Source organism: Schistocerca serialis, chromosome 3 (genome assembly GCF_023864345.2).
Source record: "Schistocerca serialis cubense isolate TAMUIC-IGC-003099 chromosome 3, iqSchSeri2.2, whole genome shotgun sequence".
Taxonomy (NCBI): domain Eukaryota; kingdom Metazoa; phylum Arthropoda; class Insecta; order Orthoptera; family Acrididae; genus Schistocerca; species Schistocerca serialis.
Genome location: NC_064640.1, coordinates 636,870,199 through 636,895,190, shown reverse-complemented (window position 1 = coordinate 636,895,190; position 24,992 = coordinate 636,870,199). Strand labels below are relative to the sequence as shown.

General features: G+C 42.0%; 1 protein-coding gene across 1 annotated transcript in view; it reads left to right on the top strand.

Annotated features, from left to right (window-relative positions):
* LOC126471062 (bone morphogenetic protein 2) overlaps positions 1 to 24,992 on the top strand; it is a 51,429-nt gene that overhangs the window by 6,145 nt on the left and 20,292 nt on the right. Inside the window, exon 2 of the mRNA XM_050099127.1 lies at positions 18,744 to 18,888. Coding sequence (XP_049955084.1) covers positions 18,744 to 18,888 — 145 coding nt within the window. The remainder of the gene's footprint in view (positions 1 to 18,743; positions 18,889 to 24,992) is intronic.

Below are 24,992 nucleotides of genomic sequence, written 5' to 3'. Positions count from 1 at the left end.
ATAGTTTGTTGTCATATTAGATGATTTATTATCAAATGTAGATCATGCAATGATAAAAATGGTTTTAAATGTTTGACTGTGAAAGAGAGAGAGAGAGAGAGAGAGAAAGAGAGATAGAGAGAGAGAGAGAGAGAGAGAGAGAGAGAGAGAAAAGGAACGACCACTAGATTTGAATGTTCTGTCGACATCGAAATCATCAGAGACAAAGTACAAGTAAGTTCATCATGTATTGACATGGTCCTCTTGACGAAACCATCCAAGAGTGATTTAGCGAAACCACAGAAAAATGTTAAGTGGAATGGTCGTTTGGAATTTGGAGTATGCTGCTCCCGAACATGGGTCAAGAGTCTGCTACATTGTTCCCTCATTTTTTTTTTAAATAACTCAACAGAAATGTTATCTGTATCTGCCTCCTGTAAGCTACCTCCGATTTAATCCGCTGTTATATTCCGTACCATATATATATGTAGTATTCCATCAGCGCACTTTAACGACATACAGAATTTAGATTGAAACTGAAATAGGCTGGAAAGCTTCAGTGAAGCCTTTTGCTCTGGTTCAGTAAGCTTTCCAGACATTGTTACGCCTTTACAGCGTAACTGCTATTCTACACAGAATAATTATGAGGTTCAAATAGTTATTCCACTGACCAAAAGAACCGGATTACGACTTCTTTTCCACTTCTGATTCAACATTTTAAAAAGCATACGGAAAAACCCAGGTGCGGCGTGTTCCGTGTGGAATGCTAATGACACATCTGGTACTTTAGGTTTCGGTTTTTGTTCTGCTTTTCGTATCATTTTCTTATGTGCGGTCCATTCATTTCCGGTTATCATTATCTGCCCAGTTGGCCCAGACGCACGGCGGCAATTGCTGGCCAGGAATTTTATCTTCACGTATCCGTGCTCACTGCCCGCAGACGTCTTCACGGCCTTTCACTTCTGTTAACGACCTGGAACAGATATTTTAATCGTGCCAAGCCGACGGCGAGTCATAAATAATGAGGCGTTACTCTTGCGAAGTGAAATGTTAATGAAATACCGAGACGTTTTATTGCCACTTCTGAACGTAGTTCATGTGCAATGTTTTTCGCGCTCCTCCTTCTATAATTCTATAACGGTGATAATGTATGTAGAAATGTGTGTGCATGCCAGCGATGTCTCACTTTGATTTCTTGCACCACGTCTTCGGCGAGCTGAGAGCATCAGGAGAGAAGTGCTAAATGAAAACAACTCTCGGTCTACTCGGAGCTTAAAGCAGTATTTGTTTGTTTATTCACATCTTCATAAGTAAGCAACGACGTAGGCTGTAACTGGTGTGGTCCAACACGTATTTTTGTGTCAGCTGAACGCTTCTTTCCGCTGTCGGCTATATCCAGCACGTATTTACCGACAATTAACTGAAAACACTTAGTTGTTAGTATGACCAATGAGTTCTCGCTAAAATTTGGTAACTGACTAATTATTTCTCCACGATGAAGCCTGTCATATTATATCTCTGTCAACAGACGATGAAGCAGCACGACTTTATACCTTTTGCGCTAATAACTTCCAAATCGATTTTTACTTTTTTCGAATGAGCACTATATAATTGTTCAATAAATAGCTCTTATAACGAAATAACGAGAATTTAAAGTAGTGTGACGGCATTATACTGGTGTGTAAATCGTGGATCTGATGGCCGGAAGAGCGGAAAGTCTGGAGAGTGAACAGAGTCCAGACAACAGGCTGTTTCGTGCCCATTTCATGTTACGAAGATCCGCGATTGATTGTACGTAGCAAACTTATTGCCAGCGATAACATGCTCGGGATGTACCATATTAATGCGTACTGTAATCACTAAAACTAAAGGCAATGAACACATTGATTGGTTACAGCCTTTGTATATTAAGCTTCTTTAGTGCCTAAGATTGTTACACCATCTTACGTCAAAACATACAATTTCACACGAGAGTGTGAGACAAGCTATTTTCTGATGTGCTGAGAATCTGGGAAAAAAATGTTGAATTTCCCTCTTACTCTGACATAATTAAAGAACACGGTGCTGAATATTTGTAGTGAGAGAAAAATAATGTAAATAATGTTATTGGTTTTGATTTCTAAGAGGTCGGAAAATATGCAGTTAGTCTACTAGACACGTGACAATGCATGGAACCGTTTATAGTTAGTGTGGAACACCACTAAACTTCAACTGTGAATTACACTTTTTTCGCCTTTTGTTATCTTTACAGGTGAGGTGAAAACGGACGCTACACGCATGTTAAGAGATATGTGGTGCCGATTCTCTCTTCTCCCAATCTATATATCTATCTGTCTACCAATATACTTACCTGTCTCCCTCTCGTATTTCATTTCAGGTCACAACCTTTTTGTTTTTCGGGGCGTCCGAACATACGGCATCACAATATAAAAGGTAATATGTTGCTGTCAAGCGCAATGCACTGTTCCACTGGATTTATCGCACACTCTTTAAGGTTGACGAATTTTGATAATAATATTCACTTATATTTTATTAGCAGGAGATCGTTTAGTTTAAACAGAAGTGTGTAAGGGACGAGTAGTGCGAAGTGGTAATAACAACACTGTGAACTTCACGTATACAAACTTGTTTCATAACTTGCTTTAACTAAATGCACAGATGCAGAACAGGATTAAGCAGTCGGAAAATGGCATAAATTCCACCTTCCGCCATAACACAGCTTCAGAGAGAAGTAAATGTATCCCACCATTAGAGACAACGGCGTTTCACTATCCAGCTGAGAAGAAAAGAAATTTCACGAATGATTTTTCGGTAGCAACCACGTCCTTCTAAGTGTTAAATTAACTTTCGTTTCATAATATTTTGAAAAATACTAAGAGATTCATCTTGACAATATACATGACACTGGATAGTGACAGTGATATTTCCAAATCACAGCTCCTGCTTCTGCTTCAGACATACAGACATAACTGTTCGTCTGTTCGTAGAGGAATTGACAGAGGGAGCGGGGGGTGGGGGGTGGGGGGTGGAGAACACACCTGTGGCCTCGGCAGAGCACAGGTGCTGTGGAGTAGCAGAACTAGCCTCTATTACTGCTGACACGTTTCATTGAGAAACCCCGTGCTGATCAAACTGAAGACATCTTGTTTCACAGTACATGGATTTCTGTCAAAATTAGTGAAGACCACTCGCTCTATGCATCCTATTACAGGTAGAAATACTACCTGCGAAGTCATGCAGCAGCTGCATTCTCAGTTGTTATTTGTCGTAATGGTTTTCTGGTATTTTCTTTTTTGTCTTTGATAGTATTAATTCTGTAAAGCTTCGCTTCAATGCAGTACATATAGTACCATGTACAGGGAAACACGTTGACACTTACTAACATACTGTTATCCAAAAATACAAAAAGTCCACTTCTGTTTTTCTGAAATTCTCAGCAAGAAAATAGCATCTGAGCGTATCCGATGCTATTTTTTTTGGTAAACACATGTGCTCAGGCTGGAAACTAAAATACAACCGTAGCTTTAGAGGTAGAGGTCATCCTGTAAGTTGTTGGCTTGAAATGTTTCTAATGGGTACAGATCTAAACCCCTCTTCCATAGCCACAGTAACTAAAGCACGCTTGTATAACCTCACTCAACTCAAAGCTAGCCGGTTCGAATCCCGGTGTTTGACAAATTTTCATCGCCAATATTTGGCCAGCAAGAGGAGGAGAGATGGTGGCACAAAGTTTCCTATCACCAGACGTTAACCCAAATCATCGGGCGAAATTCCAGACCTCATTGCAGTGTCTCATGTAGTATGGGAATGTGACACAGTTGTTGAACAGTTGTCTGGGCTCTCTTTAATGCAGTTCGACAGAAATCGGGTACGAGCCGACACCGGAATAATTCGCGTTGCTCATTCCTTTCAACTACAGCAACAGAAACACAGCAAATCACTCATAACCGGCATCCACAGGGTACAGATACACAACTCACAGTTCATAACTGTACACGTCAACCCCCCCCCTCCCCCCCTCCCACACACACACAGAATCACTACATAGTCCTATTTCCTGAGTATGGGATTGACTATTACGCTGTAGCTGATGTGATGATAGCACCTAGCTCTAAATGTAGAAAAATGTAAGTTAATTCGGATGAGTACGTGAAACAAACATGTAATATTAGAATACAGCATTAGTAGTGTTCTGCTTGACACAATCATGTCGTTTAAATATCTGGGCGTAACGTGGCAAAGAGATATGAAATGGAACGAGCATGTGAGAACTGCAGAATTTTAGGAAAGTGTGGTTCATCTGCAAAGGAGACCGCGTATAGGATGCTAGCGCGATTTATTCTTGCGTACTGCTGGAGCGTTTGGAATTCGTACCAGGTTGAATTAAAGGAAGATATCGAGGTAATTCAGAAACGGGCTGCTGGTTTTGTTACCGGTAGGTTCGAACAACACGCAAGTGTTACGGAGATGGTTCAGGCACTCAAATGGGAATCCCTGGAGGAAAGGAGATGTTCTTTCGGAGGAAATTGTTGAGACAATTTAGAGAAACGGCATTTCAAGCTGACTGCAGAACGATGTTACTGCCGCCAACACACATTGCGCATAAGTATCACAAAGATAAGATACGACGTATCAGGCCTCTTATGGAGGCATATAGACAGTTATTTTTCTCTCGCTCTGTTTTCGAGTGGAACCAGAAAGGAAATGAATAGTAGTCGTATTGAAAAGTAGTGGTACAGGGTAGGCTCCACCACGCGTCGTACAGTGGCTTCCGGAGTATCTATGTAGATGTAGACGTAGGACATTATACAACCAGATGAATGGTTGGAGAAGTAAACTTTAATTAGCAGGAAGATACGTATAAAGTAGTGCCAAGTTCGGCGTTGTACTCAATCTAGAGATATATATTCATCACTATTAGGGCAGATATTTCGCGAAAATCGGAACACGAATTATTTCTCATGAATACATTGATTGTGGCCTGACAACTGTGGAAGATACTGTCATAACTGCTACTTGGAATCACTGTGGATTGTGCATCAGCCATTTCTTCAGTACGTTGCTAGTACTGCAAACTGCGATTCGGAGGTGGGATTATGAGGTAGTGTCATCGGAATCACCCACTGCCAAGGCTACTCAGAGTATCACATAGCTATAGACACATAGACAACTCGCATCTGTGACCTTTGTAATAAAACAGTGAACACGGGTAACTAAGTAAGTTATTTAAATACTGTATAAGGAACGCCATCAGTTAAATCAAAATCTTTTCTAAGCTAATGTACGCCCCAGTTTGCTTCGTGAGACACTATATGGCTTTCTGTGCTATAAGGCGAACGGGCAGCTAATGAAGAGCAAACAGCGGCGGCGCTGCGTCATTCGCCAAGGCGAACGCTCGCAGGGAGGGTTAAGAGCACCGACTGACCCGAATACAAGCGGCCGGTCGATGATACAGGCCAATGACTAAGCCCACGCGCACACCCTCTTCTGCGAAGTCCGCGCTCCTAGCAGCAAAAGAATACGCCGGTAGTCAGTACGCTGCGTCAGTTTCGGGGAAGCGGCGCGCGAGGGCGCAAGTGCGGGGGCGGATGTGTTTGCCGTGGCGTGCCGCCGCCGCTGCCAGCTTCTCGGTAGCAGGTGTGAGCCACATGATCCGGCCCGGCTGCCTCCGCGCTAGTACTTGGGCTTACTGGGAACTTATTTTACGTGTCACTGCGCCGGCGAAACAGCGCGGTTCGGTGCTGATGTGCGAGCTTCTGGCAGCACAGGTGACCGCCTTCCACGCCGCAGATCAAAGACGGTTTTAGGAAATGTTCCAACGATATATATTTATCGACTTTCTAGTGCTAGCACGTCGGTGTGATGACCTATGGAAATGCGACAGAATCTCCTGATCGAAAATGTGACAACAGGATGACGCAGGGAGTCTTCTTGCAGCTCCTCAAATTCTTAACACAGGAGTTACTTTTGCCTAAAGATTGAATTCCATCTACTTTAGTCGTTGTCACGCACACGAATTAGCAGTGAAAAAATGAAGTTGATATCAATCATATTTTATTTTCTAACATTGTTAAATCTTACGCAGTAACATTCGTCAAGTGTGAACTTGGTCTGCGGAATAGTGCTGCTTTTTTAAGTAGCTTGTTGAGTGTTTCTCGTCCATGTCGATCTTCTACAATACCATGATGCCATAATATTCTTTTCGTGGGCGATTTATCGCCTTCGAAAATTAATCTAAAGTTAGTAATGGCTTACATGGACTGGGCTCCATTGTTTCCAAATGTTAAGAACTGGGTAGCTGACTTGTAACGTGGCTGCACTTTTCTTCGCTATGGTACACCTTAAGGACGTCGTTAACTGCAAACTGAAGTGAGAACATCGAGAAAATGAGCCGCAAGTTAAGTCGTATCTCATACTATCACATAATTCCTCGCCCGAGGAAATGTGATGATGGAGGGCGCTTAGAGATCAATAAAGAGATCTCGTAAGCTGTTTATGAGAAGTTCACAGACTTCCAGAATCTTACTTCAGGTGCAGAATATGCGCCCGGTTGAAACGTTGAGCAAATGGCATTTATCTAAAGAGGCACTAAATCGAATAATGATTCAGCTTCCTTTTTCACCTTAATAACACAATTCTCACATTTTTCCTTTCTCTCGCAAAATTTGTATTTCGCTTTTCATCTGGAAGGAATATTTAATATATTGTAAAATAGTGCTGCCACTCTCTGAGATCTTCAAATTTGCGGCGAAATAATGGGTGAAGGCAAGATTGGTATATTGCGTCAGCCATTTCTATGTTATCTGACAAAGATCAAGCAGCACCAATATATTTTGATGCTATGATATTGTCATTCGAGTTGTAAGTCCGAAAGATGAAACATTATGAGAATAGCCATATTATATCACAGAGTGTTCGGTAATTTGGAGACGGAATTATTTCACATTTTTAACAAATTCTCGTAAATATATTTTAATTAAAGGTGTTTGTATCTTGTAATTAAGGTACAGGAAGCAAGAACAATGCATGCACTCCTAAAAACTACACATTGGTGAAACTGTACCCACGAATGTGTGTTTTCCCATTCTTCTTTTGTACAAAAATACTAGATTGCGATCTGTATTAATGTAATATGACACAGAATTGAAGTGGTACAAACACTTTCCTCATATATAATAACCTATTTAATTTTTCCTTTGGGTCTCTAGGACATTACATTCAATCGAAGACAAAACTCTTAATGGGTGATGTGGCGGAAGTAACAGACAGTTCACTGTGGCCACGATCGAAAGTGACGCATCCTGTACGCATTCCGCATTCAAAGCCCTTTTAAAGGGCGATCCCATAATACTTTCTTATTTAGGAAGTTACGGATTACCTTTTGGGCAGTTACAACACCATTATCTCCCGTAGTTTTTAGATCAATCAGCAGTAATCTGTAAATTAATTTATTTAATGGCTGAACCTCAATTTAATGTTAATAGCTGTGCGACGATACTGTGGCAGTAAATATTTACTCATTTGGAATGCAACTGGAGCTATGTAAACTACCATTGCAAAATATGACTGACTGTAGTACGACCTACTGGAATGTGGGTTTGAACAACATAGGCTCCTGATCTTTAATTTTAACTAAAAATAAAACGTGTCTTTGCTTTTCACAACGTGTCAATCAGCCTCTACACAGGGTGATTCCGTAATGATGTTACGAAGTTTCAGGGATGATGGAGAGGGGTAAATGTCTCATTCTGAGGTAAGGGGCCCTGATCGGAAACGACCGAATCGAAAGCTATAAACGAAAATTGTAATGGTTCAAAAGGCTCTAAGCGCTATGGGACCTACCATCTGAGGTCATCAGCCCCCTAGACTTAGAACTACTTAAACCTAACTAACCTAAGGACATCACACACATCCATGCCCGAGATAGGATTCGAACCTGCGACCGCAGCAGCAGCGCGGTTCTGAACTGAAGCTCCTACAACCGCTCGGTCACAGAGGCCGGCGAAAATTGTAATAATACCTCTGATAGTGGAACACGTATACCGGTACTGTTGCTGCTCAGAATGCAGGATAGGCAACTTTCAGAGGTGGTAGTATAGACCAAAACAAGAAAAAAAGGTCTGGTATCCGTGAGCTCTAAAATGCATACCTTAAGAGCTGTGAGCACCTGTTCGCACTAGACACTGCGAAACACATCTTTTCTACTGCAAGTTCTTTGAATTCCATATTTCTGGAGGAAATAATATGCACCCAAAGAGAAAAAAGTCTCTAAAATGCATACCTTAATAGCTATGAGCACTAGTTCACCGGCGCTGCTGTGGAACGGATGTCTTCAACTGAATAATTGCCCTTAGCCCTTCAGGTATGTATTTTAGAGCGCTTATTTACCGGACATTTTTTTCTTGTTTTGATCCGTACTGTCACCTCTCAAAATATGGAAATCAAAGAACTCGCAGTAGAAGAGACGTGTTTCACAGTATCGAAGATGAACAAGTGCTCACAGCTCTTAAGGTATACATACATATTAGAGCCCATGTTTACTTGGCATATTCTTCTTCTTTTGGTCCATACAACCACCTCTGAAAGATGCCTACCCTACAATCTTAGCAACATTAATTCCGGCACGTGTATTCCACTGTCAGAGGCGTCAGAACGGTTTTCGCTTACAGCATTCGACTCGGTCGTTTCCCAACCAGGGCCCCTTACCTCAAATTTATACATTTACCCTTCTCCGTCATCCCCGAAAATCTGTAACATCATCACGGAATCACTCTGTATATAGTGTCGCAGTACTTTCGTTTCTGTCTGCCGTGCCCAGTGCTTCACTTGAGAATATGAAAATGAATAAGTTACGATATTACATGACAGCAAAATACCGCCATATAGAAGTAATTTAACTGCTTTAAACCTAGGAAACACGGAACAGGAGGTTTCCTTAAAAAATGGCTCTGAGCACTATGGGACTTAACATCTATGGTCATCAGTCCCCTAGAACTTAGAACTACTTAAACGTAACTAATCTAAGGACATCACATAACACCCAGTCATCACGAGGCAGAGAAAATCCCTGACCCCGCCGGGAATCAAACCCGGGAACCCGGGCACGGGAAGCGAGAACGCTACCACACGACCACGAGCTGCGGACAGGAGGTTTCATACTTTGATGTATTTTTTGTAGCAGTCGATAGCATATACTAACTGTTGGTTACGTTGTTGTACCAGAAAAAAAAGAAAACTTAGTTTGCTTCCTTGTTGACGTATAAGTCGATAGAGTCAGAGGTTCGACTTGAGGTGTTACAGTTACAAGAAATCGTAACATGTACCACTACGTTATAAAACCACTGGCAGAACTTTTAAAACTGTCGTTTTGTTTAATACTTCCAATACGTCAAGTCCTATGAGAAATTGTCAATCTAAGTCTGAATGAATATGGAGAAGAGGCAGCTCTTCACACGATTTGTTCTTAAGTTATCAGCGTCAAATAGTGCGTCAATGGTTGCGCCACTACGTTCATCAGCGAATGCTGAAAATGTATTACGGCCTTTTATCTGTCATTTTCGTTTTAATCTTGGTATGTATGCCGTTCAAATTAGCCACTGATACTGCACAGTGTAACACAAAAATTCGTCAATGCTTAAAGAATATCATTCGAAGCTACGCTAATAGATACCGTTATATATCGTGTGTGGCATATAGATTCACCAACTTCGACGTCAGATTCTCGAAAGCAGAGAACGGGCCAACTAAACGCATGTCATAATACAGGGTGATTCAAAAAGAATACCACAACTTTAGGAATTTAAAACTCTGCAACGACAAAAGGCAGAGCTAAGCACTATCCGTCGGCGAATTAAGGGAGCTATAAAGTTTCATTTAGTTGTACATTTGTTCGCTTGAGGCGCTGTTGACTAGGCGTCAGCGTCAGTTGATGCTAAGATGGCGACCGCTCAACAGAAAGCTTTTTGTGTTATTGAGTATGGCAGAAGTGAATCGACGACAGTTGTTCAGCGTGCATTTCGAACGAAGTATGGTGTTAAACCTCCTGATAGGTGGTGTATTAAACGTTGGTATAAACAGTTTACAGAGAATGGGTGTTTGTGCAAAGGGAAAAGTTCTGGACGGCCGAGAACGAGTTATGAAAATGTAGCACGCATGCTGTGAGATGTTAGAGAATTGGCTGTTCCCTCAGCTCGAACAAGAAGCACAACAATTCATATTTCAGCAGGATGGAGCCCCACCACATTGGCACTTATCTGTCCGTAACTACCTGAACGTCAACTACCCGAGGCGATGGATTGGCCGCTAGGCAGCCCGTGACAGAGCACTTCATCACTGGCCTCCAAGAAGCCCTGATCTTACCCCCTGCGATTTTTTCTTATGGGGGTATGTTAAGGATATGGTGTTTCGGCCACCTCTCCCAGCCACCATTGATGATTTGAAACAAGAAATAACAGCAGCTATCCAAACTGTTACGCCTGATATGCTACAGAGAGTGTGGAACGAGTTGGAGTATCGGGTTGATATTGCTCGAGTGTCTGGAGGGGGCCATATTGAACATCTCTGAACTTGTTTTTGAGTGAAAAAAAACTTTTTAAATGCTCTTTGTAATGATGTATAACAGAAGGTTATATTATGTTTCTTTCATTAAATACACATTTTTAAAGTTGTGGTATTCTTTTTGAATCACCCTGTATATTTAGTGATTGATTTATTAATGATCGCAAATTTTGCAAAGTTTTCAAAACGAGTAAACTCATGACAGTTGTTAAAATTGCCTCCTGCAAGCCTATGAATACGCATGCACTTCTACAAAACTATTGGGCAGATTAAATTCTTCGTGTTACAGTTCGGGTTAGTGAGCATCAGTAGGTTAAAATTCATTTTATAGGCTAGAATAGTGTTCATAAACCCTTGTATTCGAGCGGCACTTCTGATATGTGCTTTCTATAAGAACATCAATCAGACACTCTTTGAGACTTTTCACAATGTGTGTAACTAAGAGGAACCACGTCTTACGTGGATGATTGGGCTCCAGCACATTTCAGGCACTTTATTACCATGACTGATAGGGGATGACTAGGTCAGTGGTACGCACGTTTTTATTCTAGAAGCACATTATATAGCATACTCTATTGTTATGGGAGTCATGGCTTCGCTAATCCGCATTCGTATCTGTCTGATCAGCGTGCCTGACTATCAGATGAAGAACTCGTATTCAAAAGTAGGTGGCGCAGGACGGCACTGGACTAGGAACTGCTACTAAGGAACTAGTGGTAAGACGCTATTTGATGGGAAAGTGGCATTGCTGAGACATGAACAACTGGGCGAATGCGAACCTCTCCAGCTATCTGTCGTCATCACATTGTCCTCTTGGCTTTACTGCGGAACTCTTTTAAACATTCACACAGTTTAGTGTACTTTACATGTGATACAGCATAGTGAAACTTCAAGTGCATTGATTTTCGTAGGTGAGTTTCTGAAAGCGTACTTTTTTTTTTCTTTTTTGACTTCCTAGGATTATGTAATCACGTAACTATTCGTTACCTAGAGAAAAACGGAAATTAAAGTTAACTGAGGCTGATATGCAGATACATAAATGCGAATGAATTTAAACCTCACTCGTGTAAAAGCTAAGAATAAAAATTTAAATTCTAAATTAATAATGCTAGGAAGTTAATTACAGACATGGTACGTTTGTATAAAACTTAGTGTGTACTGCATACGCCTATAACAACTGTATCCAATCTACTGACACTATTTCACCGTAATGATATATGATTTACGATCCGTGTCCTATAACAATGAATATATGATTTGTTTTCCGAGGATTTTTATACTGCAACCGAGCGAGGAGATGCAGACAATGGCCTCTTATTTTGGAGGAGAGGCATTCAAGTAGCCATCTAATGAATTTGGCTTAGGTTACCATCGGTTCTCTACACTACTTGTGAATAATAGAGTGATGGATCTTTGAGCAAAGCCGTAGCCAGTTTTCTGCATTTCTTCCCCATCCTTGTCCATCTCCAATGTTGCTTCCTCTCTGATGACCTAGGAGTCCAAAGGACGTGAAGCTGTATTTGTCCTACACTTACATCGTTGAATTCTATATCCGGGTTTCTGCAGTGCTATGGCTTTAAATGGAAATAATAAACTACCAAGCATTGGTAAGCTTAGGAGGTTACGTGTTACACTTATTTCTTCCGTCGACGCTTCTATTAGCCAAATGTTTCTAAGGTATTTGTGATGCTACAATTGTTGAAATAAAAATATGTTTATTTAATTTTAAAATGCATTTAATCGTGTGACTGTATGTATAATATCTACCTCCGTAACAAACATTACTTTCTTAGGTTATGTTATATTTCATCTTTGAAATCGTTACATGGTTATGATTTCAATAGGTGTTGTGGATCCAGACTGGCAGATACAAGTTGCCCTCAACAGGCATGCAGCCATGAGCTTTGAACCGGACTCATGTGAGTGTACTGGCACGGTTGTCTACTTTCTCTGGCCTCTGCTACTTCGCAGAACTGTCGAGCACACGAGCGCACGCTGGCTTCCGTGACTTGTCCTGCATTGGGGTGGTGTGTGCGAACAGTTACTGATGCAGGACCTAACTCTGCTATAGGCTAGTTTATGCTCTCCGTGACACACACCTGCAGTGCCGGCACAACGTGATGCCCCGAGTACGTAAATTCAAAGTGCTGTCTAATGCAATCTTCTCCAAACTGATTATTTATGAATAAGTGGAAAGGTATCCTGCCGCTTGCGGTAAGGAATTCGTCGTCAATCTTATGCAAGACGCAACAGCAAGAACGTTTCTTAGAAGGATGTGGCGCTGGTACGGGGTCTCTGTCTGCCTACACTGCAGTGTAAGTTACGTCTGCGCGTCATTGATAATGCTCGGATATTTATTGGGGTGGGACGGTTATCCAATGAACTCCAGAGGCAAACAGAAAGTACGATGTTAAAGTTCATGAGATAGAAAAGAAGGTCCTTTACGTAAGGCGGTCGGGACAGGCATTAGCTTAAACTCTTTGGAGTATGCACCAGTTCATCCTCATCGTTAGGGATTTTGTTCAAAGATGAGCCCCTCCGGAAACTTGTTTCAGGCACTTAATAGCTCTGTATAGTACCAGTTAAAATCTTAGCTCCATGAGATTTGTCTTTTTAAAAATTTTATCTAGTGTTATAGGGGTTACGAATTGCCACAGTGACGTCTGAGATAGTCATTCACTGTAGCTAAGTGAATTTTATCTTCATCACGTATTTGTTTCAGGGAGATATAGTAGTGTTAATTAACAACAGTGTTCCATCATATACCTTTGTTTACTTGCCATAAATATCTAACCGCACCACACAGGAAGCGCCGAAGGGTTCTCATTCAGCATGCATCATCAAGTGTTGGTTGTGTTAAAGGTACTGAAAGCTGTGATTTGATGCTCGGGTCAGTTACAGCCTGCTGAATGACGAAGTTGTGATAAACATATTTCCAGAGAGACGGAAAGAAAGAAATAGCTCACGGAAAGCAAGATACTTACACATGGACTCATCAGAGCGTTCTCCAAATAGAAGATCAACATATTTAGTACTGTACTCTTTTGTATACTTATTATTGCTCTGTGTTCAGAGCTTCTGACACTTTTTACGTATACATATATACGCCGTGAGCTACTTTAATTTTCAGCGAGGTAAGAACTGACAGTCTGCTTGCCTATGGACGACCCCTGCGCCCTCATTTCCTTTCTCTTTTGCTCATGATGCCTATCCGAGGTATAGGCTGTGGGTAACATAATGGTCTCACAGTCTTCTTCGAATATTTGTTCTTTAAATACACACAAAACAGTGTTTCAAGAAATCTACGTCATCTTTCTTCCAAGGATTCCTGTTTGTGTTTCTCTAGCATTTCCGTTACAGTTTTGTATCTACTGTAGAAAGAAATTCGGGACAAAAAATACTCTGTATGCCGGGGAAGTTTTAGACCTATATCAGTCAGCTTAACTACACTGAATACGTTTTAAGGAATTATACAGTGTTTACTGAATGTGATAGTCAATTATTTCTGTTAGCGACCAAACGTTACTTTTTCTTCGTAAGACTGTAGTTTTTATCTCTGGATTTTACATAATATAAAATTAAACTTAGTCAAGTGACTATGTTGATAGCAAAAAATGGTTCAAATGGCTCGGAGCACTATGGGACTCAACTGCTGAGGTCATTAGTCCCCTAGAACTTAGAACTAGTTAAACCTAACTAACCCAAGGACATCACAGACATCCATGCCCGAGGCAGGATTCGAACCTGCGACCGTAGCGGTCTTGCGGTTCCAGACTGCAGCGCCTTTAACCGCACGGCCACTTCGGCCGGCTGTTGATAGCACGTTTCCGAAAGTACAAATGTAACTTTTTTAGTTATTTGTCACGTAAGTATGTCGCAAGCAACTGTACGGTGAATAATAAAAGGTATATTGTAATGATACTATCGATTTATGTCCTATTGGACTGGTGTAGGGAGCGAAGGGAATATGAGCATGTGCATGCATCGGTACCCGCCATAGTCTCTCTTATCTTAAATTGGTGGTTTCTATGCAGCATTTACAATGAAGCTACCAGCGTTGCTGAACAATCTTCCTTGAATACTGGTTCTCCTTATTTATTCAAGAGGACTTGATGAAAACAGCGCCGCCCTTCTTCGCAGGATACCCGTTCCTGTCCCTGAGCGTCTCCATCTCTGTTTAATATGGCATATAGGAACCTGTCACGAACCTAACGGTGGGCATCTTTCGTCGTACTTATTTCATGAAGATTTCTAATACTGGTGCAGTACTATAAAATAAGTCCCATTAACGTCTTGTAAGCAGTTACATTTACAGATGCACCGCACTCTCTCAGGATCCTCCCAACAGATCTGTATCTTCTGTTCACCTTCCCTGCCACTGACTTCATATGCGCGTCCTCGTTCATACCCGTAAAGAGTCGACGGGAATTGTCTTGCACTTACATTTAAAAATGTTGCCATGCAATACACCAAGTGAAAATATTATCTAAGTCGTTATACGTTTCAAGACCATCATCTGATGACTATATTTGCCTCCAGACATTATCAGTAGTAAATCCAATTAGTGTGTCGTAGTGCGTATCTGATAAATCGTGTATACTTAGAATAATGGCAGTCCCGTTGCGAGCCTTTGAGAAACACTGTCTGTTATTTCCGATTCTGTTGAATAGTTCCCTACCACTATAGAGTACTGTATGTTATCATTTAAAATGCTTCACACCTTGGTGTAGGTACTACGAGTTATCGTGTCTTCATTAACAGTCGACAGTGTGGCAAGTCTTTACACGCCTTTCGGAAATCTAGGTAGCTGGAATCTGTCTCTTCAATTGCATCAGCTTTTTGCGAGATATTTCTGTGAAAAATTGAGCTACATATCACGTGAGAATTTATCCACAACACTTGCTAATTTTCGGAGAGAGGCTGTTTTCCTCTAAGAATGGTATATGGGCTTTATCTTTGCACGACAGAATCACGCTATTAAAAAGGTAATTCTGTAGTGTCTCCGATGTAAAATCTGAAATTCCCTCACCGCTGATTATCAGATGAAACATTGATGTGAAATGTTTAGTTCTAACTAATTACCCAGCGCCTGATACGACGATGAGTAGTCACAAAAATGATTAGTATTGTTAAACAAGCAGCTATAAAACGTTTTTCAGACATTAACAGTAGTAACTATACAACCATACTCGTGATATGAGTTACTAATAGACTGCGAAAATCGACAATGCTGTTAGAAATATTTGATCTAGCGCCCTGTATCGTGTGAAAATTTCGGTCTTAATACTGGAGCCTTCTTCCAGAGTGATATAGTTGTAGGCGTAGATGTATCCATGTATTTGTCCCATACTGCTAAGAATGCCGGCTTCAGTTTATAATTGTCCACAGATATTTGCTCTGACATTGGACAACAGTTACACGTTGATTTTACGTAACGCCCTATACAGTTATCGGCACGTGACAGTTTCTTCGGCTTAAGCGTTGAAGAAACAAAAGAAACTGGAAGTAGAATTGATCCTCCAAAGCCTAAAAGTCTGACAAGTAAAAAATCAAGTTTTAAATCTAACCTAAAATCATTTCTCTTGAACAATGACTTCTATGTCATTGACAATTTCTATTTAAAAATTAGTAGCCTGAAAAAATGAAAAAACTAGTCTTTAAGTGAAGTTGCATAAGTAGGACTAAAATAAGTTCATTAATGTTAACACTAATCAGGTATATATAGCCTGTGAGGTGGCTCGTTCTGTATCATTTCGATAAAAAAAATCGTTCTGCTCTTGTCTTAGTCCCAGTCAGGGGATAGACTAGGATTGTTTTTCCTTTTCTTTTCTTTTCCTTTTTTTTTTGTTTAGAATTAAATGTCTCACATCTTTAACCCACGTTAACTTACTGCTTGTTTTACGAAGAAAATTACGAATACTTGTCATCTATTTATGATATGTGTAAACGAAAATTTACGCGCTGTACGCGTTTATAAATGTAACACATGAGTCAGGACATCTGGATGAACGTAGAAACCTGCCTGTGAGTCACATGCGGGCTGGGTTCCAAATTGACATCTGATGGAATTCGAGTGTGCTTCTCTTCGTCTAGTCTGAGAGCGGGATTTATCGCACACGCCCTTTCAAGCAGTTCTTCTAAGAATACACGGCATGGAGAACTATATGTGGCGTAAATGCTCTCAGTACTATTGTCATCTCCCTCTACGTGACAACGTATGTCGTGCGTGAATGGAAAGATGTGTATGGCTGGAGCAAAATTGGTGAAGATACTTCTAAGTCGTATGTCCAAAAGAATTCTAGGTCCTTGATGTCTCCCAGTACAATTAATGATGGTGTGAAACGAATTTCATGGGTGTACACAAAGCTTTCGGGAATATACACTCAAACTGCACCCGAGTGGTGTTATTCACATTTTACCTAATTTCACTGAATGACTCTAGACGAATTCCAACATGATTTGCACAGTGAGGCTACAATTGAAACGTTTTCCTCTTTGTGTCCAAGTAACGTCGAACTACATCCATCGTACTGAATGCATCGCTTTAACATTTCGTTTGCTGTTACCTCAATGCGTCTCAATTGAAGAAGTTTGGAACATACAGCAATTCGAAGAATCTTTTTAGTGGTTAGTTCAGTGTTAGGATTAACACCCTGTCGCAACGACGTCATGAGCTAAGCACCAAGCCAAAGGACAGTAAAGGGCAACCAATGTACTGTGACGACATTGGAGAATCCCTCGGGCATTCAGCTGAAAATATTGATAAACAGTTAAAATCTTCTAGAAGCATGTTGGGGCGATATTTTAAGCTGCATCCATTCCGAATGCGAGCCCAGTTTTCTACCACTGCCCTACCTTAGTCGATTCACCTTTCTACTGAGGTCAGAGAACTGTAGGTTCTATCCCAAGACTGATATTTTGTTTCATGCGAATGTTAAAATTCGACGTTAGGCAGTGTTTATCGTTCACGTACTTGGGTGGTCAGCAAGTCAAACGAAGAATCCGGATTTGATCCCCGGCGATGGCAAAGATTTTCCTTTCCTTGATGGATGGAGTAGAATGAGCTCCACTTTGCCTCCTACCGGAAAATAATAAGCTACTTGATGAAGAGGTTTCGAAAGCCGATGTTTACGGTCAGGTAGCGTTGTATTAACTACATGCTCCTCCAGCAATATCGTGAAGTGACAGATTAGGACAGACCTGTTACCGCCACTCTGTGTAAGATCACAATTATGGCGTCTTCTTTTTAGAGTGATAGTAGTTATTTGACATATCTATTCTAACTAGTACCGTGCACTAGGAAATTTGGTGCCCCGCAAGTGAACACATAATTGGTCCTGTCCCGAAATTTGCGGTATTGGTTGCGTATTGCTTTAAGTATGAAACATTTCTATGTATTGTGTTTTACTTGCTGACAAGAGGGTTCCCTTATATCTAATCGAGGACAAGTTCTGTATTTTAGGTGATAAGTAGATTAACACGCTGCGCATTTTAAGAACGGAAGAAAGATAGAGATATAATGACCTGTCAAATAAGATGCTTGTAAGAGGTATAGCTTAAGTGCGGAATAGGACAAATATCGGGAAGAAAGTGGCCTCGAAATTTCAAGGGTATCATTAACTTCATCACGTCGCTGGATAGTGCGAATTTTAAAGGTTTTTCGTGCAGCCGCCCTCCTCCTCAAATGGGTAGGGTAGAACAGTTTTAGCCGGCCACGGTGGTCTAACGGTTCAGGCGCTCAGTCCGGAACCGCGCGCCTACTACGGTCGCAGGTTCGAATCCTGCCTCGGGCATGGATGTGTGTGATGTCCTTAGGTTAGTTAGGTTTAAGTAGTTCTAAGTTCTAGGGGACTGATGACCACAGATGTTAAGTCCCATAGTGCTCAGAGCCATTTGAGCCATTTGAGAACAGTTTTAGTCCGAACAGTTTTAGTCATTCTAATCATCTAATCCACTCTTAATTGAGAAACATTTCATCTCGTTCACAGTACTCTGCCGGACCAAGTGAGTGTGTGAGTGAGTGTGTGTGTGTGTTTGTGTGGATAGATGGGAGTGAAATGAGTTTGGAACGAACATCGCAGTCAGCATCATCAATAGGTTTACCTTTTGATACTGAAATACCTCAAACGTTCTTTCTTCAATCACACCGTTGGCGAACTTTTATGGCCCCTTAGGACGGAAGTGATGGTTGCGCTGTGTGTTGGCAGATGAACGTGAGCCGGGAGGAGTACGAACACATGTACGGCGTGTACCTGCGTACCGTCGAGGAGAACCGTCGTACGCGGCGGGGGCGGCAGGCGGCGGCGGAGGTCGCGCCGGGCGCGCTGCAGCTCCTCACCTACACCAGTTCCGGTGAGTCACTCTGGCCTCAAAATACTGCCGGCCACGCCTACTCACTCCAGCTGCTCGCTTCGCTCATTCAAACCGAAACTCACTTGCTGAATGTCGCACCAACGTACGCACACTCTCGGAAATCGCTTCCGGGTGTCTCGCTTGTCTTGAAGCCGTCACCTAGAGTTCAAAAGCGAAATACGGTGACAGTTCATTCTGTTCAAAGTAAGTGTACGATATGCGCCTCAGAACATTTTCGAGTTGCGGTCGGGAAGCGGGTAGAGCGGCTTTTCATATCACAAATATATATATATTACTAATAATTATCATCTCATTACTATGCGTCTCATTCAGCTACTAAAACACTTCTTGCAAATGTGTCACAGAATGGGGTCTCACCGGCGTTTAGGAAAAATGCGGTACTTGTTTTTCGATTCAGTATTAAACTTAATTTAATAACAATCTATAAATAATAACACACTGACGTTTGTGTAATTGACAACGCAAAGGACATGTATGATTGAATTAAATTTAAACTAAAGGCCAGTTACTTGGGAGTACACTCATTGTTAGGATTACAGAAATCTGAATGATCTCTGACCCTGAGAATTCAGTCAAGGGTGTTCCCTTTATCTTGACCACCCCAAGCAACGTTTTGTCAAGAGGAAAAATGAAAAAAAAGCAAACAAATATTGTTTAACTAGCAGCGAGACTTTAATCAGCAGACGGCCTTTCTTTTATATTCGTTTGTTACGAATTTACTAACAATAGTACTTCTGTTTTAAGTAACAATCCACTGTTTTTATTCGGTAATCCACCACCTCTTCCTAAGACCAGTTCAAAAACGCATCACAGTGTACCATTCACATAAACGTGATGTTATTAGAAACGTAAAACAAAACTGACTTTCACTCACCTGTGCTAGCACGCATTTCACTTACACGGAATGACGTACCTTCTCCATTCGATGGAGTTAAGAGTCAACAAACAGAAAAACAAGGAAAATGCACACAGGTCATTCAGGCAGTCGTCTTCAATTGAAGGTTTGTGGTACAATGTACACCAGCGAAGAGAAGGTAGATATGCTGCTCATCTATGGAGAAAGTAATCTTCCTTGTATTTCCAGTTCTTTACGACAACACCAGCAAGTGTACGACTTACGTTATCCCTGGTGCCTGCAGTGTGTGCTAGCACAGGAGACTTAGAGTCAATTTCGTGTTACATTTTTAATGACGTCGTGTTTACGTGAGTGGTACTCTGTGATTCAGGTTTACCAGATCTTGAGGAGAGGAAATGGATTACCAAGTTAAAAATGTAAAGCACTATTTAAAAAGATGTATCGCTGTTCGTATCTTTCAAAAGAACAAAGATATAAGAAACTCAATTATATTGGTTAAGGTCCCCTATTAACTAAAGAATATTTGCTTGATGCATATTTTTGTTTCTGTACAAAATGTTATTTGTGGTGGGCGAGATAATCAGGAATCATTGTGTAGTGTGAAACCCTAACGTACAGGTAACAATTAGAGCTTGCAGACGTCATGGCCTGGAATAATCTAGGCCCTAGATATGTTAGAGGGGACCTCTCTCTCTCTCTCTCTCTCTCTCTCTGCAGCTTAGTTTCGGAGTCCACAAAGCATAGGCGAAAAAGGTTTCAACACTCTACATCCCAGACATGTTCAGTGGCTTACATGTAAGACGAATATGAGGGTCAGAAAAGCTGTTATAGTCCAAGTTCTTCGAAGAAGTCTTCCCATTCCTCGTCAGTGTGTCATTCAGATTTTTGAGTTACCCGCAGAAGATTTAGTATGCCGGATGATAATATTACTAAGTTACCAAGTGCTGCCCACAGTGACCACAATAGAGGATCTGAGACCAAATGTTGTTTACAATGGCATCCCAAATCATTGCGCTTGGAATCAGTCCGTTACTGTGCTGAACACTGCAGGCTGCCAGACTGCGGTCGTCGAGGTAGCACCTAACTCGTTTGAGGTCATCAGTTTAGAGCAGGATAAAGCGAAACCCGTGCAACGACTCCACATTGAGCCTCCCCGTACGTTAACGATGGCATTGACATGCTCACTCCAGTCTAATACGTTTTGGTTTCTGGACAATAGAAGCCGACGCAGCGATATTCATGGCACCAGAGGTGCAAAAATCAAGGCAACAAATACAGGAAAAAACACATGCAGTTTCCATTTCTACCTATCTGTCTCACAGTTCAACCGGCAGTTCCTTAGGTTAGTTAGGTTTAAGTAGTTCTACGTTCTAGGGGACTGATGACTTCAGAAGTTAAGTCCCATAGTGCTCAGAGCTACTTGAACCATTTTTGAACCAATCATCACGTTTCATCTTCTTTAAATTTTCACACACTCTCTGTCCTTCCCCAGGGTATTTTCGATCGAGTTACCTCGTAGATCATGAATTCGTTCCTGAGATCTACCCAACCTATCAGCTACAAACAATCCAACTGTTTCTGTCGCAAATGAAGGCTCCAAACAATCCCTTTGCACATAGCTACCGTCGATTACCTACATTCGATCTCTTGATTCTTCGCAAGTCTCATTCCATATGCTTCCTTATATCGCTTTCTATTTTGTTCCATCTGCATCCAAATCCCTCACCAAGAAAATGTTGCCAGAAGCCCACAGCACCATCATTCTTATAGATGTCACGATCACACACACCAACTCCTCATGGGTTAGATCATTATCTTATTTTTACCAATGTATTTTTTATGTATTTTAATAAAAGTTTAAAGAGCAGCAACGTGGCCTCTGCGAGACCAACTACCTACTATGAGATTGTAAGCAATGGATTAAGTAAGTAAGGAAAGGAAATAAAATAAAAAACAAGTTGCACCTTGTTTCAGAAAAAGACAAATGCACTACACCTTGCTGCAGCGGTCAAGATTTGATCTCATGTTCTCTGGGAGCAAAGTTCGTATCCCATTTGAGACATGCTGATATAGCTTCGCCGATTTGTCACTCCATTCCTCTGAATTACAATTATTTTCTCTTATTAATCTTCACTAAATTCTAATTCACCGTCACATGAACAACAACACTGGAACTGCTCTAATGAGGAATTTCCCGTCTGTTCATCCTCATTCAGTTTTTTCGTTTTTTTTTCTAACCAGCTTCAGGCAATTACCATTATCATATCTTTCACAAGATAAAAACTGGCTCTCTCCCTATACTTATGTGACAGACTAGTGCTCCATCTCAAGATTTCGGTACATTGCCTTCATTTATTTAGTTATACTGACATAACAATGAATTCCACTATACCAGATACACTGATGAGCCAAGGAATTACGACCATTACTTGCTTAATAGCGCGTTGATCCACATTTGGAGCGCAAAACAATTGTGATTCTCCGTTGCATATTACAGATTAGCGGTTGCGGTTTGTGAGCGCAGAGCTAGCGCCTGATAGCGTCCTAGATGAGTTACATCGAGTTCCTGTCAGGTGATTTTGATGGCTAACACATGAAAGTGGGTTCACAATCACAGTTATCAAACCACTGTACCAATATTCTGGCCTTGTGGCATAGGAAGTTATTCTGCTGTAAAATGCCGTCACCGTTGGGAAGACATCAACGTGAAGTGATGCAGGTGGTCGGCAGTAATGTTCACGTAGTCCACAGCTGTCATTGTGTCTTCAATTACTGCCACATATCCGATGGTAGCCCAGATGAATGTTCCCCGTAGCATAATACTCTCCCAACTGACCAACGTCCATAGCACAGTGCGTGTTTCGAGCAGTAATTCGACTGCCAGATGGAGTTACCCGCCCACTACAATCGATGTGGCATAACAAGAAACGTTATTTATCCGATCAGGCAATGCCTTTCCATTGATGCACGGTCAAGTCTCGATGGTCTCGTGCCCACTGCAGTCGTAATTTACGATGTCGCTGGTTCGACACGGAACCACATAGGGGTCGTCTGGCGTGGAGCCCCATGTTTAATAATGTACGCTGAATGGCGTTCTCCGAAACATTTCTGTCTGCGTTATCGTTATACGGCGTCGTCGGCTTTGCCGCAGATCGCCGCCTACACTGTTTCAGAGAGCGGGCAATCATCTGACATTCCCGTTCTATGACGAGGCAAGGAAATCCAACAACCTGTCACTACTAGTAGTTTCACTGTCTTTTCAACTTCTTTTCATACATGCTTACGACAGTAGCACACCAAAAGCCGACCAGTATCGCCGTTTCCGAAACGCTCGTTCCGAGGCACTGGGCCTTAGTAAGTTGTCTTTTTTAAACGTCGCCTGAACCTCTGGATTTCCCAATTTGCGGCCCGTTTTGCGGTTAGAAAGATCCCACATTCGTCTTTGCTCGATTCATATATTTTCCTTACAGCGTCTTGTGTCCGAAACTCCACCAGGCAGCGTTCTGTCTCGCGGTGGGCAGTGGTCATAATGCTTTGACTCATTAGTATAGCTACTACGTGGACTCGGTCTCACAAAGTAGATGGCGTGTTAGAAGAGTGCAAACAAAAGCTCCAACAAATGTTGAATGAGAATCGGAAAAACTAAACGACGCTTAAATAAGAGCAAACCTTGTTCGAGTTAGTTGTTATCTGCATCCGTGTGTTGTGGCCTAATTTTATGAGTGTTCCTGAGCCGTGCAGGTATCCAGAAGTAGGGTTCTCTTGTATGACGAATATAGTGTATGACACCGGGTATAAGTGCAGATATTATGATCATTGGTACCTTAATGTGCAGCCACTTCAGTGTGTTAGTTTCTTTTCTCTGCGTCTAATAGTATTCCTACAAACACGTTACATAATTCAATACCTGACGTTTTCTGCACACTCGTAACTGCACCAATAAGTACGCTACGCATATCAGTATAGACTTCAGCAGTTGACCTACTGCCCAGGGAAAGATAAGCATCAATGGCTTGCTCTTGCCACCTATACTAGGCTAAAAGCTGTAATTATGTCTGCAAATGAAGTAAATACTGATGTAATGTTGTTCAGTATACCGTCCTCTGTCACCAATAAAAAAAATCTGCACTTACACCCTAACACCTAGTATGTGTCTTGTGGATGAACTTGATGTTCGTTTTGTAGAGCGTATAGTACTGTGTTTATGCTTTTAACGGAGATTACGGTAGTGAAAAGATGATACACCTTGTACACACGTACGATATTACTCCGCTTCAACGTTGCAGTCGGAGTATGTACTTCGTATCCAATGACACTGACGGGAGTTTATACTCCTGTACACCTTTCATTCCACGGACGGTTCACATGCCCTAGTTATACAAGAATCTACGAAGGAGTCTGAGATTCAACATATGACATTGAATTACAATCTGGTAACTTAATTCGTATCCCAGAAATTCTTCTACCTAGCAGCTAAATACTGGCGAAGAAAACTTTCTCGAAGACAGAATTCGAACAGGGAATCTCCCTATAGAGCTCTACTGCCCTAGGATGCAACCTCGGAGGCAAGTTACAATCTACGTTCCTCGGGAAGAGAGTGAAACGACGAAGCAGTATCCAGAGAAGAGCACCGATTACCGGTTGCGGGTCCGACGCTGTGTAATGGGAATTACGTCGAAATTACTTTCCAACGAGCCGGGTGGACCGGTAGCCGAGATCCGGGCGGGGGAGCTGGCTTCTCGGCCAGTGGCGGCCAGCGGCCGGTGGCCGGCTAAGAGATTTGCGGAACGGTATTTCCGCGGAGCTTTCAAAATAACCGGCCGCTAGGAGCCGCCTTCACGCGCTGGTGGCGCGCGGCGAGTGGGCGTGTGCTGCACGCGCTATATTTAGGCCCGGCGGCGCCTGCTACGGAATGGAGGCACGGCCGCTTTCCCGTGTGCGTGCTCGTGCGTCTGCGGGGGAGGGGGAGGGAGCGACGCCACGTGCCACGCACGCTCCATTCATGAGAGTGGCGCCGCACGTGGCCTACTACAATCGATATACTGCCGTCGGCCGTTTCCCCGTCCGACCGCCTCTGATACGACACCTATCGCGCTGGCCGGACGAACATCCGCAGTGAAAAAGAAAGAGGCCGGCGGATTTCATTTCACTGCAGGAATTCCATTCCGTGCTGGAAGTTTCCGTATACAACCACAGCACTGTAGCTGCTCGTTGTACTTACAAAGTC